Source organism: Zootermopsis nevadensis, unplaced genomic scaffold (genome assembly GCF_977971745.1).
Source record: "Zootermopsis nevadensis isolate Lab colony 2312 unplaced genomic scaffold, Znev_1.0 Znev_ptg000057l, whole genome shotgun sequence".
NCBI classification, from domain to species: domain Eukaryota; kingdom Metazoa; phylum Arthropoda; class Insecta; order Blattodea; family Termopsidae; genus Zootermopsis; species Zootermopsis nevadensis.
The window spans coordinates 2,080,119-2,106,000 of record NW_028259188.1 but is presented as its reverse complement, the minus strand read 5'-3'; the positions used below and the strand labels follow the sequence as shown (position 1 = coordinate 2,106,000).

General features: G+C 34.3%; 2 protein-coding genes across 3 annotated transcripts; one reads left to right on the top strand and one right to left on the bottom strand.

The window, feature by feature from the left end:
- Positions 1 to 527: 527 nt before the first annotated feature.
- Positions 528 to 13,614, bottom strand: LOC147871426 (ankyrin repeat and LEM domain-containing protein 2 homolog). Its single transcript, XM_087361406.1, has 10 exons — positions 13,335 to 13,614; positions 12,290 to 12,609; positions 10,220 to 10,531; positions 9,131 to 9,283; positions 8,048 to 8,268; positions 6,162 to 7,276; positions 5,034 to 5,204; positions 3,948 to 4,092; positions 3,394 to 3,525; positions 528 to 2,469 (listed from the first exon to the last, which is right to left on the bottom strand). The coding sequence occupies exons 1-10, from the start codon at positions 13,381 to 13,383 to the stop codon at positions 2,280 to 2,282; spliced, it is 2,808 nt and encodes a 935-aa protein (XP_087217532.1). The 5' UTR covers positions 13,384 to 13,614; the 3' UTR covers positions 528 to 2,279.
- Positions 13,615 to 13,693: 79 nt separating this feature from the next.
- LOC147871425 (uncharacterized) lies at positions 13,694 to 25,591 on the top strand. Of its 2 annotated transcripts, none has more exons than XM_087361246.1 (4): positions 13,694 to 14,375; positions 15,879 to 15,974; positions 22,521 to 22,659; positions 24,261 to 25,591. In XM_087361246.1, the coding sequence occupies exons 1-4, from the start codon at positions 14,328 to 14,330 to the stop codon at positions 24,548 to 24,550; spliced, it is 573 nt and encodes a 190-aa protein (XP_087217372.1). In that variant the 5' UTR covers positions 13,694 to 14,327; the 3' UTR covers positions 24,551 to 25,591. The 2 variants fall into 2 exon arrangements, with proteins under 2 accessions (XP_087217372.1, XP_087217373.1); XM_087361247.1 differs by having other exon boundaries at positions 13,699 to 13,795.
- Positions 25,592 to 25,882: the final 291 nt, after the last annotated feature.

Sequence of the window (25,882 nt, the reverse complement as noted above, 5' to 3'; positions counted from 1 at the left end):
TGCCTTTTTTAAACACAGGAACAACAGCTGTTTCTTTCCACAGGGACGCAAAGGTGGCACTAGTTACACTTAAATTAAAAATATAGGTTAATAAGGGAGTGAAAATAACCCTTAATTACTAACGAAGGAATTCCATCTAACCCCACACACTTTGAGGGTCTGAGGCGCTTGATCGCCTTGCTAACTTCAGCAGGAGAGATAGGAGCGGCGGGCAAAAAATCAGAAGTAAAAGTATCGGTAGGAGTGACGGACTGGCAACAAGTGTTAAAAATTGATTCAAAATGCGTAGCAAATTCATCAGCAATGTGTTTCGGGTCACTGACAAACTGATCACCAATTTTTAGCTGAATCAAGGAGTTATCTTTTCTTTTGAAATTTGAAACGTGTTTCCAAAAATGCTGAGGGTGAGTTTTAAGACTGTCATCAACAGACTTTAACCACCGCCGCCTATCAGACTTGATGGTAGCCTTAACTAATTTACGAAAGTGTGCAAAGTTGGAGTAATGTAATAATAATAATAATAATAATTCATTTCATTTCATTTATTAGAGTGCTTGGCAACATCCAAAAGAGGCCAATAACAGCCAAGCACTAACAATAAACATAAACATAACAATACAAAAACAAACAAACAATAAACTAAATATATAGATGTACAATATAATAATGATAATATATCAATTCATTAATTTGTTACAAAATAATCAACAAGCAAATGAGCTGAATAATATGCCTAGGTATATAATAATTAAATTAAAAACAGTTAAATATAAATAATACATACAAAATGAAACTTTAGTAAAAAAAAAGAAAAGAAAAGAAAAGGAAATTGGCTAAATAAAATGCCCAAGAAAAATATTCTCCTTGTTAAAAATGTTGATGCGCTGACAGACTGCATTCGCAGCAGAAGCACACCTAAACAAGGAACTAGCTTTAAGACTACGATAAACAAAGAAACGAGAAGTAGTCCCTAATGGATCGGAGGGTACGCACAAAGAAACTGAATCCAAAACGGATGGGCAGCAAATTTTACCTTTAAATATATTAATGAGAAAGAGAGCATCAAGATGGCTCCTCAGCAGGTGCAGTCAAAGAAAATTTATCCTCACTGAAACGTCTTCATAATTATAGTCACTTAGGCCATTAAAAAATCTGGCGTGACATAAAGCAGCAAATTTCCTTTGAATTCTTTCAACTTTGGTAGAATCAGTGGAAGTAATAGAATTCCAAGTAACAGATCCATACTCCAATTTAGACCAAACAAGACTATTGTATAAAAACCAATAAGCTATCTAAAGTAGAAGTAGTACCTAATTAAATTTAGCATTCTATCTAGTCTAGCAATAAGATGTTTCAGTCTTCTTGGCAAGAACTGCAATAAAATTAATGAAACTTTACCACGAGACCCAGCTATAATAAAACATTTATGCAACTGGTTTATCCAGACAATGAATGAAGATTCACTGACCCACAAGTATTGTTCTTTACTGACAAAGCCTGGTTTTACTTAATTGGACATATGAACACACAAAATAACTGATTCTGGTAGTCAAAAAATTCCCTCATTTCATGGGCCATCACTTTTTCATATAATACTTTTGACCAACTTCCACGTATGCCTAATTATATAAAATTTCTAAACTTTAAAATGGAACCATATACTGTACAGTATTTATAATTTCATTATCACTGACCTCTCTAAACACTTTATGCAAAGTGTAGAGAAAAAAAGGTTTATATGCACGTAAATGAGTAAATAAATTATTTAAATTTGATCATTTGTCATGTAAATGTGCAGTAATAGTGATTAAATATCACTTATGAATAATAACTGACAATCATGTACAATTCTCTGCTAGCGATATTCTATAATTGCAGGTCATTATTGATAATAATATAATGACAAGAAAAATTATACAGTAAACTGAGACAAAAAAGGTGAATGAATCACTGGGTCCTACGTCCAAGAAGCCTAAAGTTTAATTTGTGAACATATGGAATTATCTCTATTTGAGAAATTTTTTTTAAGAAATACTCTTATTGCTGACTTCCTTTACTGATCAATTCTTCTTCTTCTTCTTATTCTTTTAAGAATCTTTTATTCCTTACCTGCATAAAATTTTAAGATCATGTGAAAATATCCCACATGTGCTTCCTACATAATAAACTATCCATTGCATTAAAATGTTCTAATATCTGATAATACAAATTTAACAAACATCAGAATTTACTACATCTAGATATAGATAAACATATTTCTAATTATAAAATATAGGCTATTAGAATTTCATAAGTATTTTTCTTTTCAACCCCTGATGACTTAATGGTGAATATGATCCTGTAATTTTGTGCCATGCCTGTGGAGGAGTGGAAGACTGCATACCTTTTTGGTATTGTGAAGAATCTGCGACAGGTGTCTGAAGCATTCTAGTTCTTGCTTTAGGCCTCGAAGGAAGAGGACTGGACCATCTGAAAGTTACAAGACATATAATTAAAATGTTTTACCTTCTTAATGTCCATTGACAAATTCTGTCCACCATTTCCACTTCTTTGTAATTCAACTTTATTTTCCATAGACATTTAGTTTAAAATTTGAAAAACATGTCTTCTTGTTGATGAAAGACTCGGGTTACAAGCCGCGTCAGGTGGCTGAATGGTGAATAGACCATATCTTCTGCCAACGTTTCGAAAACAACCCCTGCTCTCATCCTCAAGGCTGCTGCGTAACAAATCTGAGCCCTGAGGATGAGAACACAGATTTCTCTCACAATGTTGGCAGAAAATATGGTTCATACACCATTCAGCCACCTGACATGGCTTGTAACCTGAGAGTCTATCATGAAAGCTTCACTTTATACATGTCTTCTTGTTATTATCCATATGCACATACGAGAAACTCTACTCTGACAAAAAGGAGTTTTAAAAAACTTTCTGTGTTTATCGAAATACAAGAAAAATATTAAATCAATTTAACAATCAGAAACTTCAAAGCGGAACATAACAGAAATATTATTAAAGCTGAAACCATGATCTTGTAAGCATAATTACACAATTTAACAATCCATTTCCACATGAACATTCCAAACAAGATATTTACTATTTAGTTTGAAAGTGAAAACAGATGAAATACTATGGATGGCTAGGAACATGTTCATAATTCTTTTTTAATTTAATTAATATTGTGTACAAAGATAATACAAATACAAACAATGGACAACAAATTGAACTTGTACACTTCATACAACATAGAGTACTATGGATTGTCCATGGAAAATGCAGTACATACAAAAATTTAATGTTAAATTTTCTGGGAACCATAAAAGTTGGAATTATCGTAAATGTCATTTTGATTTATTACTGACTAATTTTATTTACATTAGACACATTACTTACATGGCTCTCACACTTTCAGAGTACAGCAAAACCAAATGTCGCCATCTATAAATGTTAGGATATTCTATAGGGTCTATATTTAAGCCATCCAATGCCTGCATTACAGTGGCATCCAACTTGGTAGGTGAGTCACTAGAAAAAAAAATTATATTTCAATAAGACTATTTTGTGCTCATATACTTAGTATTCTGGGCACTCTTTAAGGTGGTTACAGATTTTTCATCATTAGATCTAAATGTTGCTAACCACATATAAGACTACATGGCAGCACAGGCGTTTGAAAATTACAAGATGAGGAAACAACAAAACACAGCTTCTAGCACTTTAAGTGATTAAAATTTTACTGTCTACAAAAATTAGGTAACAATTAGTGTGTTTGGGTACTTCACTGTCAGATAAAGATTTTATGATTGACGAACTGCTGACCAGGCAAATATGAATTCTATGCAGCTGGCAAAAAAACTTTCCCCAACATTTTGGTTAAATAAATGTAGCAGCAGTAGTGGGTAGACAAATTATTCTACTCTTTGCTTTATGTGACATTCAGTATTTACCCTTGTATAAAAACATCTGGCCATTCGTCTGGTGTTAACATTTCAGCGTCATCGTCATCATCATCATCACAGTATGAATGTACTTCATTTCTGCTGAGTTTTGCAGGTGTTGATGGTGGTGTGAAATATTCATCATCATCATCATCTGGAATACAAATAAAACTCACATGCATAAGACATGATCTGTTAGAGGCTAACATCTATACATTTCATAAAATTATATGGTCAGAACCCCTACATTCTGTAAATTACAACTAGTCCCTTCAGGTCTTTATACAGGGCTAATCTAAATGATGTTCCCGATTTGAAACACGTTACTCACGTTTAATGAAATTCAGATGCACAAAATTGGTACCGATGGAAAGAGAAACTCTCCAAGTTTATGTTGGTATACTTCGCGGCCGCATAGTAACACTGTTCGCCGCCAGGGGCGATATGACAGAAAATTACTGCCAACGAAGGCAGAGGAGCCTTTTGTGTCCTGGATTTCCACATTCACCGGACCTGACGCCCTGTGATTTTTTTCTGTAGGAGTTCATCAAAGATATTCTTCGTGCCACCCTCACCACAGACCTTGCCAGAAGCCATTACAGCAATCGATCATGATATGCTGCAACGTGTCTGGGAGGAACTCGACTACAGGCTGGATGTGTGCCGAGTTACCAAGGGGGCTCGCATTGAACACCTGTGATGTACTGAAACAAAACTTGGAGAGTTTCTCTTTCCATTGGTACCAATTTTGTTCATCTGAATTTCATTGAACGTATTATTTCTTTCATATCGTGAACATCACTTAGACTAGCCCTGTATTCCACTAAACCAGGGGTTCTTACCCTTTTTCGCCGCCATACCACTAATTCTAATTTAACACACTAAAAGTACCACTAACCAAATTCGTTCAGGGAAATCTTATTTATGTTAATATTATCTTCTGCTTTTCTTACTTAGTTCGCATACCACCAGTGGTACGTGTACCACAGGTTGAGAAACGCTGCACCATACAATATTCAGTCTCCAGCACTTATATTAGCATAAATTCACATTTTAAAAAGACATGTACATAAAAACACGCATCAGAAATCTTACCTTCTGAAAACTCACCACCTGATGATATGTATGTCATTTTATGTAACTTATTAGTTTCTGAATTATATGTCTGTCTCTTTTTAAAGCTGCTCACTTTCAGATTACAGTGTGTTTCATGAATGGAACCTTCCATCTCACTAATTCTTGTACTATCACACTGCTGGTCAGAATCTAGTGGAAAGTACATAATTAATTAGCTTCATTATTTATTATAATGTACAATATGCTAATAGGATCAACAATAATGAATATGAGGAAGGAGATCAATTGTAACAGTAACTATATTGTCTAAAATCCCCTGAGTGTCACAGAAGAAGAATAGAATGCAATGGTATTTACAGCATTCACAGCACCATCTACAGAAGTAAAATATTGGTACTGCTAAAAATCTCTTTTTAGACATTCTAAACTTGTATGATTTTTCAAGAACAAATTGATTCTACAAACTCCACTCACTGGAAACCCTAACACTTGGAGGACTTATGTTTTCAAGAAAGAGACCAGTATATGCAGCGAGTATAGGCGTGAATGGGTAAAAATTTGATTTGTTACAAAGGTCGCTCAGTTACATTTGGGAGTGTCAAAGACTTCAACCTACATCACACGAACTGATTCCAACAAAAAATCTGTAATTCTCCTGCTTCTTATTTGGGGCATATGATTTAAATCTTAGCCTGGAGACTAGTTATCCTAAGGTTTTTCGTGGTTTTACTCAGGACTTCCCTGCAAATTCTGGGATCAGACCATGTCCACCTTCTTCCATATCCTTTCAAATTCATTATTCATTACTCATCTCATCATTTGATGCTAAGTAATCTCAACTACTGACAGTATCATTAAATAAACCACAAATAAATAAATAAATACATACATAAACAATTTTTAGTCACATTCAGCATTTACTTACTTTAGTTCAGGGGTTCAAATAATGAAGAATTATCACTAGATGGAACTGAAATGGTGATGGATATATATTTATTTTCAGTGCTTTGTTAATCCCCGAGTATCACTACATTTTTAAGGTGGAATAAAGGTACCTTACATAAACTAATATAATTTCTACAAATAATAAATAAAATTAAATTCTACATTTATTTTATGCAAACAACGTAACAAATATGCACTCACCATTATCTTCTACAAATGTAAGTCGTCTTGTAATTCCATCTGATGAAGATTGTGTGTTAGCTTTGTCAGATGTAGACCGCACATGATTTCTCTTGAAGGACCAACCTTTCCTAGCATTTCTCATAAAATTATGATTTTGTCTGAAGCATAAGCACTGTGAAGCATCAGACCAAATCCTCATACATTCTTCTTCTGTTCGGACATGAATATCTTTCTTAGCACCACTGGTTTTGTCTGTGTCTTTACCATTTCCTTGTATTTCTAAGGCGCAAAGAATATACTCGGCAATACATTTTACCTGATTACGTTCACAATTGGTTTTTCTTTGGTGTTCAGCATATGCATGTGCATCACGGTAACATACGCTCACATCATCCTCTTCATCTGAATAAGAACATGACAATGGGGAAACCGTAGATTGAAGACCAGACACGACAAATTCCAGTTCATCACTAGTAAGCTCAATAAGCTTTGCTGCTACAATTACGGCGATTCGAGAGTGAACGAGATTAAAATCGACAGATGCGAATCTGGCGTCATCTTTAAAACTGCTGACAAGATCTTGGAGATGCCTAATTTCTGGATCAAGCATGTCAGGCACTGAATCACTAACCTGTACACTACGACCAACAACCGCGAGTCCATCAAACATTCGTTTAGCGAACACACAACAAGATTTTTCTACACATAAGAATGGGCTAAGACCTGGATTCAACAGAGTTTCATCTTCCATGCCAGCATTTGCATCCACTTTTCGATGACTGTACACATTTGATTTGGTCTTAAACGCATTCTCTACTAGTGGTTTAACTGGACAGGTGTCAGACAGACTGCACGCTTTAAAAGCAAGGCACAGATTTGACACTGGACTAATCTCATCATCAACTGACTGATTTTCACTATACTCTGTTAAAGATGATACACAACCATTCACTACACATTCTGAACTATCATAACACTCCTTCGTTGAATATGGTTTCTGTGCAGCCTCCTCAAATCTGTTCTTCAGATAAGCCTCAAGTTTCTCAAGCCCATCCTCAGAGGCCAAATTTGTAAATGTATCAAGAAATGGCCAATATTCATTCCAACCAACCCTGAATTCCTCAGCCAGGTCCCTGTAAGAAATCACAGGCACAAAATATATTATACTTTCGGGCAAAGTAAAGCAGATATTTTCTTCCTTTGCATTATGCTTCATGGTCAACATTTTCTTTGGCCAATAACATCAAGCTACTAACTGAAACTGTTTGAGCAGGACACCATTCTACTACTAAAACAAATATACTAATATTATTTCATCTGAAAATAGTAAAAACATTTTCTTGCATCCCATTATTTTTATATGGAAAAACTGAGGAACACTGTCAACAAAACTGAATGAATAATAAGAGGCAGAGAAACAGCATAAAGTAGAATAAAACACGCATCTAAATACAGAAAGATAAAATGGCCTTGTAATTTACCATCAACAATGCTTGATATTACTTATGATTGGCTGATGTGTGAGTAGTGGAGTCAGCATTTTCCTGTCAAACAGACTGCCTCGTGAGGTTCTAAATTTTAAAATCTATACATTCAGTAACAGTAACATATCATTTTGCTTCATAATCTAAACTTCATTTGAAATTACATATGCACAATATTCGCTTTTAGAGGTTAACTGGGACGTGCAAGGCTAAAGGTTCACATGGGGCACCAAATACACTTGCCCTTTCTCAGGTCATGGTGCATTTATCTTATAATACATAAGAAAATAACTGTTTGTTGAGTAAAATAATTTCTATATTTGAAGCTCTGACTTCAAGAACCACTTAGATTTGGGCAAACAGTGTCTCACTAAAGCAAAGTGAAAGAAACATAAGGTTGAAGTCGTCCGTATCTCCCACCTGCCAACTCTTTCTAATCCTTTCTCAACATCCAGCAGTCTAAATGCATGACAACTCAGACTTCCTGTATATGCCTGTCTGCAGGCATTCTGCTTTGGAGTCCGAGGCATCCGAGGAGGAGTCTTCCACTTCTTCCGGAACACGATTGCTTTTTCATGATTCATTGGTCCTGCATAAGCCCGGATTTCCATCCTTCCATTAAGTGGATCAGCTTTTAATACCTGATGAATAAACATTTTAGAAACATTTTAGAACAAACAGTAAATTAATAGAATGACGTCTCCTCTGATGATGAGCCATGTTTGTATGAAGTTAATTTTCTGCATTTCACAGACTGTGTCTGCCTCCAACACCAGAGACTGACAGGTTGATTTCATTGGTGATTGGGTGGGTGTAGTATAGATATAAATGCACTGTCAGCTCATGGAGCCCAGTCTCCTTGATCAAGAATGGACCAAGGGAACAACAGTAGGTGGTGTATGGCGATCACCCTACCTAAAAGGACACAGTCCCTAGATTATTTCCTATAGAACTGAAAACTGAAACACAAAGACAAATAAATTCAGAAGGCATTCAAAATATAATAAAGTCAAGATACAATTAAATAATGGAAAACAGCTATTAACCACATAAAAACAGAACATCTACAAAAAAATTCAAAAAAGCTTTAATCAAGGTGTTATGAGAGGAACACATTTAATCTGTACTCTTCAATGCGAGGCAATATGATGACGAAAAAAAAATTGTGACAAAACATTTCACGTTAAGTAAAAGATTTTACAAACTGTTATATTTGATAGTTTTGGTTACATATGAAGTACACACACAATACATGAGACAGAACATATAAACCTCCTTGCATCCATCAAATAAGCAGTGTGTGGGGTCTAAACATGGTAACAGAAGTAACTGTCAACATTCCTGCTAGAAATGAATCTCCAGACATCCTGTGAACACCCTGAATTGTCTCAGCTTCACTTTGAAAACTACGTGCTCTGATATGAGAGAATTCTCTGACTAATTTAAATTTCTCGACAGGACCCTGCATAGTGAATACATATGTAAAAACAATTTATTACCAACCAGAGGGCAAGCAGGAGAGAATGGATCACCAACAGTAGGCTGTACAGAATTATCCTCTGATCTAAGTACAGGAACATAAAACATGTCATCCAGTAAATTTGACAGTTTTTGCCTTAGACTTTCATCTGGAGAGGAAACACGACTGCAGATAACCTGGAAAAAAAGAAGAAGGAGAAATCATGAGTATGGTAAGTAAGATAGAAATAACGTTATGTACATATAACGGGTTACAGGAAGTAGCCACACTATTTTAATTGTTTCAGCTATGTAAAATCCTACATCTCAGCAAGCAGACTGGTCCTCTGGCAGCACTCCACATTTGTATTAGGGAGGTTAGCTAGTTTGAATCTTGACCAGTCTAATGACTATCTGGATTGTCATTTTTCTGTTTGTGAGTCTCTCCAGGCAATTTCATGGAACTGACATAAGCCATGACAGACTCTTATCTATTCACAATTCATAATTATCGTCACATCACATTCAATTATATCAAATTTCTAAACTTTAAAATGGAATAATATACTGTATATATATAATAATTTCATTATCACTGACATCTCTAAACACTTTATGCAAAGTGTAGAGAAAAAAAAGGTTTATAAGTACGTAAATGAGATCCTTGGTAAAACTCTAAAAGAAAGGCCTTCACAAATTCTTACAAACAATATTTTAAAATGTCAATGTGCTAAATACTTTATGATATACTTAAATTTCTGGGTTATATTATCACTTTTTTAACAAACTGAGAAATATTTTGGACCAACTAACTCCAAGGTAGAGGAATTTTCCTTAAAAATTTCTGTCATTCAAATAGTCAAAAAAATTCCCTCATTTCATGGAATTTGATGCGCCATCACTTTTTCAAATAATACTTTTGACCAACTTCCACCTATGCCTTGACCTCATGTCTTACGGTTTCCCAAACAAAACTTTGTACATATTTCTTGATTCTCCCATCATACTACATTACCAACCAATCACATTCTTCTTAGTTGAAGCACAGAGAATAACATAAATATTTTATACCAAGTACTCAATCCTGAAGAATACTGTGATGTATATATGATAATGAAAATACATGTTACTTGCATCTCTTGGTGTTTGTCCATATTTATTCCTCGCATGTCTATCACATTGTGGATAAGACACCAATACATCTACAACTGAAAGAGCTCCCAATTTAACTGCAAAATGTATCGGAGTCTCATTGAGGGCCTTATCAGGAGTATTCAGGTAAAGATCCAACAAGATACGAGCTCGGTCCTCACAGTTGGCAGCATCATCATCTCCATACAGCAACTGAATAAATGCAACATTGCTCACTGTCTGTAGAATTAGATCACATATTTGTGCGTCACAAGCCTTGGCTGCTACATGCATTGCGTTATACCGTGAGCCTTCCTAAACCCGGAAAAGACAAAGAAACAGTAAATAAATTATTTAAATTTGATCATCTGTCATGTAAATGTGCAGTAATAGTGATTAAATATCACTTATGAATAATAACTGACAATTATGTACAATTCTCTGTTAGCGATATTCTATAGTTGCAGGTCATTATTGATAATGAATAGATTATTCACTTTTACCGTCAGGCAGAACAAAGCATAATGATTTATAAGTTTATAGAGTAAATTACAGCTAACGTAAAATAAATAAATAACATATAAATTAAAGACTGTGATACATCTTAGTGTAGTTCCCAGTGGAATTAAGGTTGAAAGTACCCAGAAAAAATGGTAAATCCCCATAAGAGTTGAAATCAAAGAAGAACATGGATGTTCTTCTCTGTTTTACATTTGGATCTCAAGATAAATGTCAAAGAACAACATTGACTTTTATTTTAATAAAAATGCACAGCAAAGCACACTCCAGTTCACACACTGCTGCTTGCTGGGAAAATCTTGAATATTGCTTCCTCTATATTCTCTTTGATTTATTTTATGCATTTTGTCTTTCAAGCTACCCCATAAATAAAAATCACACAGTGTGAGGTCTGGGAAACAAGTTGGTCATAAACTTTCATTAATACATTTTTCAACAAACATGTCAGTTACTGTGGCCACAGAGTTACCGGTTGTGTTCCCTTTACTGAATCCTGCTGAAAGTAACCATACACTTTCCTTTTTTTAATGAACTTAAGGAAAATCCTTTTCAAAATCTAATTAACATAACTTCCTGAGTGAAGACTATCCATAAAAGAAAAACTGAGACAATTATTCACCATACACTGATTCCACACCAAACACCAACTTCTCGATTTTGAAGCAGAATATAATGAAGGACTCCAGGGTATTTTGAGCACCAGAATCAGTTATTTTGTGTGTTCATATGTCCAATTAAGAAAAACCAGGCTTTGTCAGTAAAAAACAATACTTGTGGGTCAGTGAATCTTCATTCATTGTCTGGATAAACCAGTTGCAAAAATGTATTATTATAGCTGGGTCTCGTGGTTGTTACAGAAAAAGGTGAAGTTTCATTAACTTTATAGCAGTTCTTGCCAAGAAGACTGAAACATCCTATTGCTAGACTAGATATACCAGTGATTTCTTGACAAATGCTCTAATCTTGCAATAGTATAATCAAGTTTCTCTTCTCTTTATTTTCTTATGCAATTCTAACACATTCCTTTGAATGTATTAACGAAACCTTGGGGAAATATCAACACCAGATAATTTTTGTTTAAGTTCTCTGTGATATATACATAAGCTAAATTGGTTTTTTACATAATTATCCAAATACAAAATAACAAGCCTGTATCTTGAACACACAAATAACAGAGGGAAAAAAAACAAAAACATTACTCATGCCAGTTTTCATAACCCTATCTTAACCCATGGACTTAAATTTTTTTAACAAGCATGGTTTCTGTATATAATCGCCCATACAACAGCCTGGATTTCATTTAGTCATTCATAGATGGCTCCCAACTACACATATAAAAATAAAAGAAACACCTAACTTCAAAATCCCTGCTTCTGATGCTCACTCTTAATGTTGTGAAACCATTTTATTGCACAGAATGTTTTGGTAGGGCAGTCTGATTTATTTTTTGTGTATGAAAAGAGCATTAAAATCAGTGATGACCGAGTTAGGAATTCTATGTAGAATACTAACACATACATTTCAAAACTACTTATAAGAATGCAACCTGCATACCTGAAGAATGGCTGGAGTATCTCCACTACTCACTAGGTAACGAGGATTACACCAGATGGTATTTGTGAATGTAAGAGTGTCACCACATTCTATCACTTTCCTCAGCCAAACCAAATCCTGGGATTTAGGTGCTTTGAAAGGACTTGGTTTTTCACCTATTACAGGACTGCTGGTTTCTAAATTTGGAACTACAATTTCAGGAGCTTGAACTGCAAATTCCACAGCCTCCTGTCTTGTCTTAAAGGAATTAAACCTCGCTTCCTTGTATTTTTTCACAATTTTCAGTGCTTCTGATTTGTCATTATAGACATGCAGAGTGTCTGAAAAATGAAGCAAAAATGTTTATATATACAAATGATGCATAAATCTGTCAATGGAAATTCAACAGACAGTAATTACCTATTTTACATCCAAAAGAAAATAATTAAAATAATGACAGGTTTTAAAAGCAGAGGCTCTTGTAGAAAATTAGTTAGAAAATTTTCTACACTTTCATTTGCAAGTGAATAAATACTCTCCTTACTATCATTTATGGTGAAAAACTTGGACAAATTTCAAAGAAATAAATATGCACATAATTTAAACATAATATGTAAATATGACCTTCAAATGCCAAATCCTAACCTCACTACATATCAAGAAGGAGTATATTATACAGGTATCAAGTCATTCAATAATCTTCCACATACAATTAAGAGTTTAAATCATGATATAAAAGTAATCAAGTCTGCATTACCTCTTAACTCACTCCTACTCTGTAGATGATTTTACCTCTGTTGACAATTCTTAACCTTTAGGTATATCTATATGTAAATAAGGTTTCGTTGCAAGATTTGAGGTTTCACAGCGGTGAGAATGAAGATTTCTGTCTTCTGGGTTGTTGTGCTATGTAGTTTAGTTATTGTATTTAAAATTCATAAGTTCATATATAAGTTCTGTACTTATATTATTATCCGTAGAATGTAAATAAACTATATCTACAATTCAAAATCTTAAAACTAACTTTCGAATGCATATTCATTTATGTTTATATTTTACTACTTACCATCAGATTCCAAGACAGTGTCACTAGGTATATTTACACCGTAATACATTTCTTCACAATTAGCAGTATCACAAAATTTTTGTTTCGAAATTGCCGCGTCCTTCACATAAAAACGTTGCTTTTAAATATAAAAATCTACTCTACACATAACATTCATAAAACCCTTCTTAAAACAAGAACTTCAAAGGAGTCAAGGTAGGAAGACGTTAAATCAAAGCAGAAGCTTTATAAAACTCGAATTCAACTGTTTTTCCGTTATGATGCAATTACTAATACCAACCACAGAGACGTACCAACCTCGGGATGATAGACATCATTTCACGGACTGTAAAATGCTATTACCTTTGGTAGTATATACATCATGACTGATGAAATCTTAGGTTCTCACGGCTTGAGTGCAATTGATTCAGTACTTGGGCATTCATATGCTAATGGAGGATTAAGTACAGGAGCTTATAAAAGTGTGAAGGAGTGAATTAATTGCATATATGAGGTTCTCACAGCAGTGAGCAGACATTACAATACAAAAGCAAACAAACAAAGAACTGAAAACATAACTGTACAATATTGATTTATTGCAAAATAAGTCATAACTAAATGTTATAGATAAATAAAATAATAATTATACTAGAAACAGTTTAATATTGAACAAAAAACATACACAATAAAATGTCATACTAAGTAAACAATAAAAAAACCATGATTATTGTTCAAAAAGCTGACTGACCTCAGCAAGCAAAATGCAATCTTTGTTAAAGATGTCGATGCTCCTACAGACTGCATTGGCAGCAGAAACACATCTGGCAGAGAGACTGGCCTTGAAATTACGTTGTACAGTAAAGGTAGAATAAGAAGATATCCTTCTTCTGGGTTTTTGCGCTGTGTAGTCTGGTCGATGTTAACCAACGTTTCAGAGGTCATACTGCCTCCGTCATATGACCTCTGAAACGTTGGTTAACATCGACCAGACTACACAGCGCAATAACCCAGAAGATGGATATCTTCATACTCACCGCTGTGAGAACCTCAAGTCTTACAAAGGTAGAATAGTCTCTGATAGACCTAGTAGGTATGCAGAGACTAACTGTATCAACAACAGATGAGCAACTAATTTTGCCTTTAAAAACATTCACGAGGAAAAGAGCATCCGAAAGCCTCCTCCTTAAATGTTACGATAAGAAATTTAATCTAACTAATATATCGTCATAATTATAGGCACAAACGCCATTAAAGAATCTAGCGTAACATAGAGCTACAAATTTCCTTTGAATCCTTTCCAATTTAAAGGAATCTGTATTAGTAATAGAGTTCCAAACAACGGATGCATACTCAATTTTGGAACGGACTAATGTACTGTACAAGACCAAAAGGCTTTCAACAGTGGAGAAGGAAGAAGTAATGTACCGAATCAAACCTAGCATTTTCAAGCTCTGTGATAATATATAGTTGATATGCTGGTGAAAATAGAGCTTACAGTCCAGTAGAACACCGAGATCTTTAACACAATGGGAGCGTGCCACCAGGTTCTTACACAATTTGTAATTAAAATAAATACTGTTTGTTTTCCGGGTGAATGATATAACAGTCGTTTTACTTAAATTAAGTTGCATCCCATTCACAAGACACCAATTTTGCACTGAATGGATGTCGTCCTGCAACAGTTTGCAGTCATCAACATCGCTGATACTCCGATACATCTTTAAGTCATCATCAAATAAAAGGCACTGTGAATTATGTATGGAGTCGCAGATGTCATTACTGAATATATTAAAAATTAAGGGGCCTAGGGTGGAACCCTGAGGCACTCCACACTTAACACGATAAGGATACGAAAGAGTTCCAGATACACGAACAAAAGATGGCTTAACCTTAAGTTATTTACTCTTTCAAATTCAATATCTGGGCCATTTTTAAATATAAAATTACCAAACAAACGATGATTGAAAGATGAACTGTCAGACAGCACACAGCATGCTTATTTCAAGAAATGTGGCCCTTACATGACATTTATGTTTACATTTTTAGAAATACTGAGAACGTTATCATTATTATTAATCATTATGCCACTGACAAGGAATCTAGCTGAAATAAGGTTGTAAATACTTCATTTCTGACATACACAATACATTATGCAACCCTATTGGCAAATGTTCAGATTTGAAACACTAAACATACACCTGTGACAAAGTTGGTGGAAGTTCAGCTGAACACAGCTTACAGATAGCAGATGTTAAAGAGATGGATCACTACACAGAAGTTGAGTGAACATAAATGTGGAATATGCTCAGATCAAAATATCACAATGTCCTGTTATGTGATTTACTGATAATACCAAGTAATTGGTCCTTGAAATATTTGCACCACCCATATAGGTCCTGCTTGGAATCTGTAGCAGTAATGTATCCTAGCTGCATATATAGCAGTTGGTGAGGCAGTCTGAGGGCCTTATTTCAATTTTGTGGTGCTTTGAAATCAAGTTCTCTACAAGTCTGTACTGGAATTCCAACCTAGTAATTTTGCCTTGCTTTTTCTTTTTTTTTACAGGAAGTAAGAAATGGTGCAATAGATGTCAATAAAATGATGAAAGTGTTTCTGACAGAACTTCTTCAGCCTGTTCATAGTGCTGCAGGAGCTTATCAGGTAAGCATTACTCATATTCATTCCTCCTATCACTGAATTATATTAAATAACTACTTTAGGCCTCTTGACATCTCGGTCTCAAACCCTAACATGGATCAATTTTTCATCATGAGTGATACTCTTGTCCTTCCCCTTCATGATCACCAATCTGTCCTTGCATACTGCCACATTATCTCCTTTCCTTAATTTGGCCTTCCTTGTTTTTTCTCATGGTGTCACTCTGTTTACTAGCAAACAAAAATTTCACAACCATATCACTTCACAGTCACTATCACTCAATTCACTCTCTGAATAAACACTAAATTAATCTCTGTTCACCACATATTTCATCATCTAATCACAACCTTTTTATTAGGTTTCACCATGATTTTGGCCAGGTAGGGCTTGAAGTCAGGACTACACAAACCACTTTATAATATTAAAAACTAAAACAAAGGGCCAATGAACATGGCATGTGTGTTTACACAGCTGAAAATCATTATATTTGTTGAATCTACAAACATCATACTATGGTAATTGTAGTGGACACACCACACCCACTGGACAGGGTAAAAGCATTGTGGTGTGAATTAAAATATAAAATAAACTTAATAATTTACCGACTGGTTCTGTGGGGAGTTTTTACCTTTCCAGAAGAATAACTGGTGATAGTGAATATTGCCATGATAATGGACTTAAACATATTTCACTATTACACTAACAATAATTTTGAAGAAATTTGTTGTCCTACTTCTTTTTCCATGAGCACAATACAACATTTTGTAGGAGAATGGTTTTTATGAAAGCACACATTAGCAGTGCATACTATAATAACTAAACTTGCTACACCTATAATTTTTGCTGATGATACTAGCATCCTATTTTCTCATTCTAATACAAACGACTTTAATAAACACATTCATGCAACATTTGAAAATATAAATAGATGGTTTAGAATGAACAGATTATCACTAAAGTTTAATAAGACACATTATATTAATTTTAAAATTAAGAGAAAAATGTCAGATACTGTCACAATAAGTTATAATAATAAATTCATTAATAATATCTTCTGTACTAAATTCTTGGGAATTATGATTGATGGTGCATTGACTTGGAAGAATCATATTGATCTACTTATTAAAAAATTGAGCAAGGCTTGCTATGTACTTAGAAATATGAAACCATATATGTCTATTTCAGTACTAAAGACAATTTATTATGCTTTTTTTCATTCCTTAATGAGCTATGGCATCATCTTCTGGGGAAATTCATCTCATAGTTACACTATTTTTCTCCTTCAGAAAAAGGCAATTAGAACAATGATGGGATGTGGCAATAGAGTATCGTGTAGAAATATATTCAAAGAATTAGATATCTTACCGTTGGCATCACAATATATATTTTCTTTATTATTGTTTGTATTACAAAACAAAACTCTTTTTCCATCAAACATTGACTCTCATACTATTGATACTAGACAGAGACAAAATTTTTATCTACCCCAAGCCAATTTAACTATCTATCAGAAAGGAGTTCACTATGTGGGTATAAAGATATTTAATAAATTACCCACAGAGGTTAAGAATACCTCAAATAATTTTAAAAAGTTCAAGGTTGCATTAAGGCATTTCTTAATTACTCACTCGTTTTACACTGTGGATGAGTACTTAATTGGATAACTATTGTAATAAAAATACTAATTATATTGTCTTGAATTTAGTACGCTGCTTGTCTAGATGTAATTTTTTAATGTATGTATTTTATGTTTTTATACTTGAGTTTGTGACGTGTTCTATATCCACTATTGGATTCTTGGAACTTGTAAATAAATAAATAAAAAAAAATAGAAAATTAGGACTCCCAGAATAAAAGTAATCATTTTTTTAAGATTGGCAAATGTATTGATGATGCAAGCAGAGTAGGAACAAAATTTTGAAGTACTAAACAACTGAAAGTACTATTTTTCTTATAATAGATTATGTACAATTAGAGCAAAGAGAAACACAACACAACACAACAAGCATACGATGGTAATACTGAAACATACCAGTACATGACATCATTCAAACAAAGCACTGCTTATTTACATGTATCCTTCAAATAATACAGCCAGTTCTTAAAATTAGATTTACAGACAGGAGCTTACATATCAACAACCTGAATAAGCTATTTCAGAAATAACAGCGTCCAACACAATACACAATTTACTTGTTTCAAATGAACACTGAATGTACAAAATTATTTATTTCCTTACACAATCAACAGTTATTTCACAGATCCACCTCGCAATTTATGCCACCAGCGTAATAGAGGTTCCCTCTTCTGCCAAATATATGCATTACCCCAATAACTCCAAGTACTGAAAGAGAAGAAAGACAGTCAATACTTCTGCAGGCAGCTTCTGCGACAGGCTCAGCCTTCAACGTGAGATAAGTTATAATATTATCACAGTTTCCTTGCCACAAAGTGTAGATAATGAAGCCCATAGCTACTATAACATTATTTCATTTTTATGTGAGGATCAAGCAAGTCTAGGAAAGAGCCACACATACAAAGTGGTACAGAATGGTCATGAAACTAGCTTAAAATCACAATTTTAATAATTCTGTAATATTTATTTTTATTTTAAGCATAAGTAACCTATTTCATCATCATCAAACAGTCAAGGAGTTTGGTCTTATTGACCTGTTCTGGTCTCATAGTCTAAAAGCCTCTTCTGTGGTCTTCCAGGGTTTCTTAGTCCACAGTGTGTGTAGTTTTTAATAATTTGGGAAGTCTGTCTCTCTGCATTCTGTTAACATGTTGAAGCCAATTGTTTTTATATTTCAAAATCTTGTCTAAAATGGGTTTTGTTTTTAACTCTTTAAGTGTGTCTTCATTTCTTTTGTAGGCCATCCAAGTGTACTTTGCAGTGCATCTCATAAATTTTATGTCAGCAGCTGTAATTCTGTTTTTGTCCTCTTTTTCATTGTCCAGTTTTCAATGCCATATAAAATTGTTGGTAGTGCCAAAGTATTATATATTTTTATTCTAGTTCGTTTTTGGACTTCTGATGGTTTAAAAATCATGCTGATAAGGCCAGTAACTTTCAGGAATTTTGAAAGTTTGATATCTATGTCTTTTTCTGCTTCATATGATAGGGAACAACCAAGGTAATTAAAAGTGTTTATTTGTACAATAATTTTGTTTTCTATTACTATTTTACTTCTTGCTGGTTCTCAGCCACAGAATGCCATCGTCTTTGTCTTTTCTGTTGAGATCGTCACCCTGTATTTATTTATTAACTTATTCATCTTATAAATTGATATTTGTAAATCTTTTCCTGAAGTTGAGATTAGTACTTGGTCAATAGCAAAAAGGATTGTTTTTAAGCTTGTATTCTTGAGATTGGAAATCCTTTTATTTTTTCTGTTTCCCAAACATGTTGTATTTCAGTCAAATATACACTGAACAAAGTTGGGGATAGTGGACACCCACGATTGATTGGTGAAGATACAGATAACTTGGAATTAAATTTGATCTTTATTTTATTGTCTGTATAAATATCTAGTATTGAAGTAACTTACTTTTAAATTATAATTTTAAGTATAATTAATTCTAAAGAGTTCTGGTAGTGGTATGTTACTATTAGTACTGGGTTTCCAGACTTTTTCCATGGTCTAGTATTCCAAAGAGAATGTTTCAGATGGTGGATCTGCTTCCATCCTCAAGTGACAGATGCCACATTACACATGCAACATTCCTTATGAATATGAAAGATGATATGTTGGTGACAGCAGTATAATTCTCGAAACATGCGCACTATCTCAAATAATCAAAACTGGTCCAACATATTTATGAAGATCAGTGGACAGGTTAGGATAAAGCTAGGATTTTGCAGATCAAAAGTAACAGCAGGAAAATGAAACACAAGACATTGGCTCACATGGTGTGTATGACCAATTCGATCAGCCAACCTAGTTATGAGATCAATCAATCAGCAAAAAAGATTTGCAAGTTACAGGGCAGTCCAACAGGCCATGATAGGTTATTTAAGGTTCTGTATGTTCTGTGGGTGGGTACTAATGACAAGCAGGTATTATCTAATCATGCCAATTTGAGTGTTCAAATCATCAATGTTTCTGGCTTATGTTCTTTCTTTGGTTTTAATGATTTCTGATTCTGTCTTAATTTTTGTTCTTCATGAGTATTCCTATTTTTTTTGTTAATTTTTCTTATTACTTCCTGCTGAAAAAATCTGATCATAGTGACACATAACGTTTCAGTTGACTTATTATGTCCCAACAGGAGAAACTACATAAATTCAAGCTGATGTGATGGAGAACTTGACCATTCTCCACCCATGCTCAAACCATGTTGTTACAGTTTAGTCTTTTTTGTTCAATGCTTGAGTTCCTTGCAATCATGACAGAGTGTAATGTATAAGTGCAAGTATAAGCATGTATATAATCAGAATTATTTTTGTTAAACACATACTCCTATAATGTTTATGCTTTGAATCTCCTTTGGAGGGTCACTGACCCAGTCACACCAATTCCATGCAACAATCTGATTAATTTGCAACTTGAAAACACAAGTTAATTCTCGCAGTCCTTCAATGAATACTGTTTAATCAATAATCAACGATAAAGGAATGTTGTTCAAGAGCGTACGGTCTGCAGCATTTTTAGTAATTTCTAATTTTCAGCTTGATAATGTAAAAGAAAAAGGTACAATAAGTATCGCCATGTTTTAGTCATTTATCAACGGTGATCGTGAAATATTTTAGTAGAGCGTTATCACAACAGAGAATTAAAATATCATTTACATCAAAGGAAGAAGCAGGTCAGTTCTGAATATGGGTTCCATCTTATTTTTATCGCCCTCCACTGGCCCTTTACCTTTAGTAGGGGCTCTATTTTCACTAACAACATTTCGCAGATAACACTCAAGAACAATGTCAGTCATCGGTTATCAGAAAGAGAAAGGTATCATTCACAGAAAATTTTGATTTCCTTAGGCTCGTCAGAACAAAATTCCGAACTGTTTGCAAACATCTTGAAGAAACAAACGTTCTCTGGTAAACTTTATGGAACATTATTAATCAAGACTTCGCTCTGGGTTTAAAGAGGTTATGATCCTACAACACTTGTTCATATTAGCAAATGTCAGAATGGAGTAACTCTTGTAACTGACGTCTAAAATATTGATTGTTTCTGCAGATTCGTTTGCGTAAATGTAAGTCGCGTGAGTGTTCCTAAACAGAGGCTGTATACACTGTTCGTTTTTGTGTGAATTATTTTTAAGTTCACAGTAATCTTGTTGTGGAACAAGCATGGTCTTTGTTGTTCTGATAATTTTAAATCCTGTACATTAATTTTAGTACATACAAATTCACTACCAGAAAATACACAAGGAAAGAAACAAAAGTATACTTGTTTCTTCATGCATTATCAATGACAGGTTTTTCATACTACTGTTTAAAAAATGTTAATTCTTGTCTTGTTGGCTTAAGGATGAAAAGTATTGGGTTTCTAAAGTGTAACTTTTTTTGATTGCCTAATATGCAAAATCAAGGTTCTTAATGAACTTTCAACCATAACACAAATATAACTGCAACAGTCACATCAACTTATGGAAACTGTGATACAGCCGTTCTTTATGAATTCAGAAGCTGAACAATTTATACTAATTGGGAAGGAGGATTCAAACAAATCAGGGAGGAACAGGCATCTTGTTAGATCCAAGAACAGAACAGACTACAAAGCACATTTACTGAATACCATAATAAGTGCAAAACTGCATTAAAGCTACAATTTGTTCATGAACATTTTGAAACTTAACCACCAAATCTGAAAAACCTTTTCCTGCTATACTAATTGCAGACAAATTAGAAATGAATCAAACTCATTTTTTTACAGCAATGCATGAAATTTCTGTGGGACATGGTCCTCAGAGATGGGCTGGCACTGTCAGAGAACTGTGTAAGTTAACTGACTGGAGTCAAATGCTGAGTCAAATTACTGTTCATTTTTTATTTTCAAACATTATTTAGAGGCAGGGTTCTTTTCCTGTCAGTATGGTATGCAACAGTATACCATACTCATACCTCCTTTCCCATAAAACAGAAGAATACATAATAATAGCATATATTGGTGAAAAACTTGAAGCTCCCTTACCTGAGTACCAGTGCCTTGTCTACTAGACAAAAGCAAGATACTGCTCAGAAGTAGTTATACATCCAGCGGTAGCAGAAATGTAAAATAACAGCATGTGAGTGGTCTGGCACATACATATAGGTTAAAAGATATGGTCATGAATCATGTGATATGATACTATTATAAAGTTACCTAATAATGGGGTGACAATTTTAAATAGAGAATTAAATGATAAACAGACTGTCAAATTATATGCCCACAAGTGAGAGCATTTTATTTTATATTGAAACAAACAATTTTTTATTCAATGAAACTAGAGCGCTGAATGGTAGATACTTTGCCTCATGTGTGTGTGCTTGTATCAGTATACATGTGTTACTGTGTGTATATAAAAATTATAAAAAAATGTCCTTATTCTAACACTCAGGTGTCCCTGTGGTGTGTGTACCCATTTCTTGTGCTGGAAATTGCTCGGCTAGTCTTCTTGACCACCAGCTTTGTTATTGCCATGTTACTGGTAAAGGAGAACATTGCAGACCTTGGTTTACTAGGAGGCTTTGTCTTATGTAAGTTCTAGAAATCCATCGTACAAGAATTTCATGCAATATAGTGTGGTTGTACAGTTTTTTATAATAGGTTAATGTGATGTGCTCCTTATGATGTTGATATTGCTCATAATTTTTAGTTCAGTGTTTTAATTACAAAAAGTTTAAATCAAAAATAAATAGGTATCAGAGTCCTTTAAATATTTTATCTACATTTCATTTCTATTTATAAAAAAATCTTTCTTATAATTTTTGATATGCCTCTCACTCAAAGCTATGATGTAAAGACCCAGTATACCAAGAAAATGGTTAACAATCATCTTCAGACTTACTGCAGCGAAAACCTCAAATCCTACAATCTTTATTATTCTTGCATTAAAACTTGCACTCAGTCCAGATCTAAATAAGCCACTTTGGCATACTGAAAACAGTTAGAAGTGAAACCTATATGTGGAGGTATTGTCAAATTATCATCATTCATTGACATTTCCACGTGGTTCAATTATCGTATGATAAAGTATTCTCCATTCTTCCATGTTCTTTCATAAAAACGTTTTCATTTCTCTTATTGTATAATTTCATCAGTTTGTTTTCACACCAGTCATGTATTCACAGTCTTAATTTTTTGTGCTCTCAAAGAATGCTGCTGTCATCTGTGCATAATGTACATCTCCACCACATTATACTCCATTTCACTTCACTAATTCTTTTCACAATGTTACTAAGTTTTTACCTGCAGATCTTGCCTAATATCTTGTTTTCAGATATTCAGGTCAGTCTGCTATGTACAGAAAGACATTACTCCTTTCAAAGCCTTGAAATTAGGAATATTACATTTTTTGGGACTTAAGGATTCCTGGCAATAAAAATATGGAATTAAATAAAATGTTAATTATCTACTAATTTCCTTCTTGCCGGTTACAGTGGCCACACAGTCTGGGGCGTGGGCTTCGTGCTCTCAGACACTGGGACCATGGGTTCGAATCCCACTCAAGGCATGTCTTTCTGTGATGTTCTGTTCTGTGTACAGGTGGACTGATCACTCATCCAAGGAGTTCTATCAAATGTCTAAATAGATCAAAAAACATCTGAAAGGAGGCCCCTATGCTCAACATAGGAATGAAAAGGGCATAAAGAAAGAATTTCCTTCGTCTTATCTTCCCCCAAACTTCGATGCAATCTTAAGGTGGAAATCTTCTGTTTTGTTTAATTCAATCCTGTTCTCCTTTCCTTCTCTAATTTAAGATATATTCACAAAATGAACACTAAAATTAAATTAATCTCTTGTCCTTCTACCCCCTTCTAATTTGAATTATTTTGGCAGAAAGTAACTATAAGAAGTAGCTAATTTAGACAGTAACATTTTCATGTTCAAGCAGATGCCTAGTTATTATGATGTAATAGTGTCCAGACTCACAGACAGTGTTTTCTAAGTGAGATTTGAAGTTTTCACATTGTGGCGAGGATGATGTTCTTTTTGGTTCTGGTGCCATGTGGACTGGCTGATAGATACCAGTGTTTCGGAGAAGCATACTGTCTCCATATTCAGAGCCGAAGTGACAATGCATTGTCCAATTGGGAAATAATGTGCCCACAGTACATGTTACTTCATTTGTTTGCAGTATTTCTCTTCTACCAGTGGTTCTGTGTCCTGAGCTTCATACAGATTGTGAAGGAACTTGAGCTGGTGCATAAGATGGGTCACTATGAAGAAGGCAAACTGAATTTTCATAAATACCAGCGCATGAATGTACTGGAGCTTGGGGCAGAACGTTATCCAATGAGTGAAGATTTTGTACCAGTTGCAGACTTCAGTCGCCACTATAATAAGAAATCAATTAATGAGAATATTCGTTCAAGATTTAGCATAGATAGTTATTATAATAATGTAATGGCCAGACCTGTATATTAGAGTAAGTCCTTGCACATTTCAGTATGGAGTCAGGAAATTCAAATGAAGACATCTGGTTCTCTACAAAATGTTTGCACTGCTTTACTGTGCAGGTAACTTTTATAAGTTGTTAGCACTGTCACCTTCTATCTCAGTGCATGTTTTCCAATGTCATGACGTCACTGTGTGGTCATGCTACATGCTGCACCTTCTCACTGAGTGTGAAATTTTATAAAAGAGACAAGTCTGTGAGGAGACTTCTTTGTTTTCTTGCAACATCTGTTTGAAATTACAATTCAGTAGTAGAAAATAGGTATATGCAGCGAACTGAGGGATGACTAACACAATTCCTCAGAGAACTATATAGGACAGAATATGTTGGAAAAGGGGATTAGAGGCTATCAACATGAAGATGTTTAAAACTGAAAGTTCTTTATTATTAAATAAAACCACTATTATACAGAAACTTTTACACTTACTGTCCAACTGGGTAGCAGTCCTTACAGTTCCAGCCTCCAACACATAAACAAAAGCTAAACCATGTTTTGTATTTTAAACAGCAGTGGAATTTTTTGTATGATATTACATGTTTGGCAAACCATGTATAATCAAATTTTCCATGTTCAACCAATAATTGTCCATATTTATTTTCACACATATAACGGAATGTGTTCTTTTCTGTATGCCCATTGTTAGAAATTAAAATATAATTGCAACATGTGACATCTTTCTATTCTTAGTATTAATTTTTATAGCCATTAAAACTATTAAAATCTGTAATACATCACTGTTTAATTTATTTCAAACAGGTGAAACCTCTTTATTGTTAACTGTATGTTGTACTTTAAGTGTTTTTATATATTATTTATCAGAAACTACTTTTATTAACTTTTCCTATGTAAGTACATTTCTGATAATGTTCTAGCTGGACTCATATTCTTTTTCTGATGTCTAACTTATACTGCAGTACTGATGTCATATTATGTACCACAGTTCTTACAGTGTTGTGTACTTTAGAAAACATTAATAACAACACTTTCCAATAAATTCTATATAAAATAACACTTTGTATACTACCATATAATAATAACACAGTTCTCACTGCAGTGCTAGTCCCAGTTCTCACTGCAGTGCTCGTCCCATTTCTCACTGCAGTGCTCGTCCCATTTCTCACTGCAGTGCTCGTCCCATTTCTCACTGCAGTCCTCGTCCCATTTCTCACTGCAGTCCTCGTCCCAGTTCTCACTGCAGTCCTCATCCCAGACCCCACTGCAGTGTTTCTACCAGTACTCACTGCAGTCCTCGTCCCAGTCCTCACTGCAGTCCTCGTCCCATTTCTCACTGCAGTCCTCG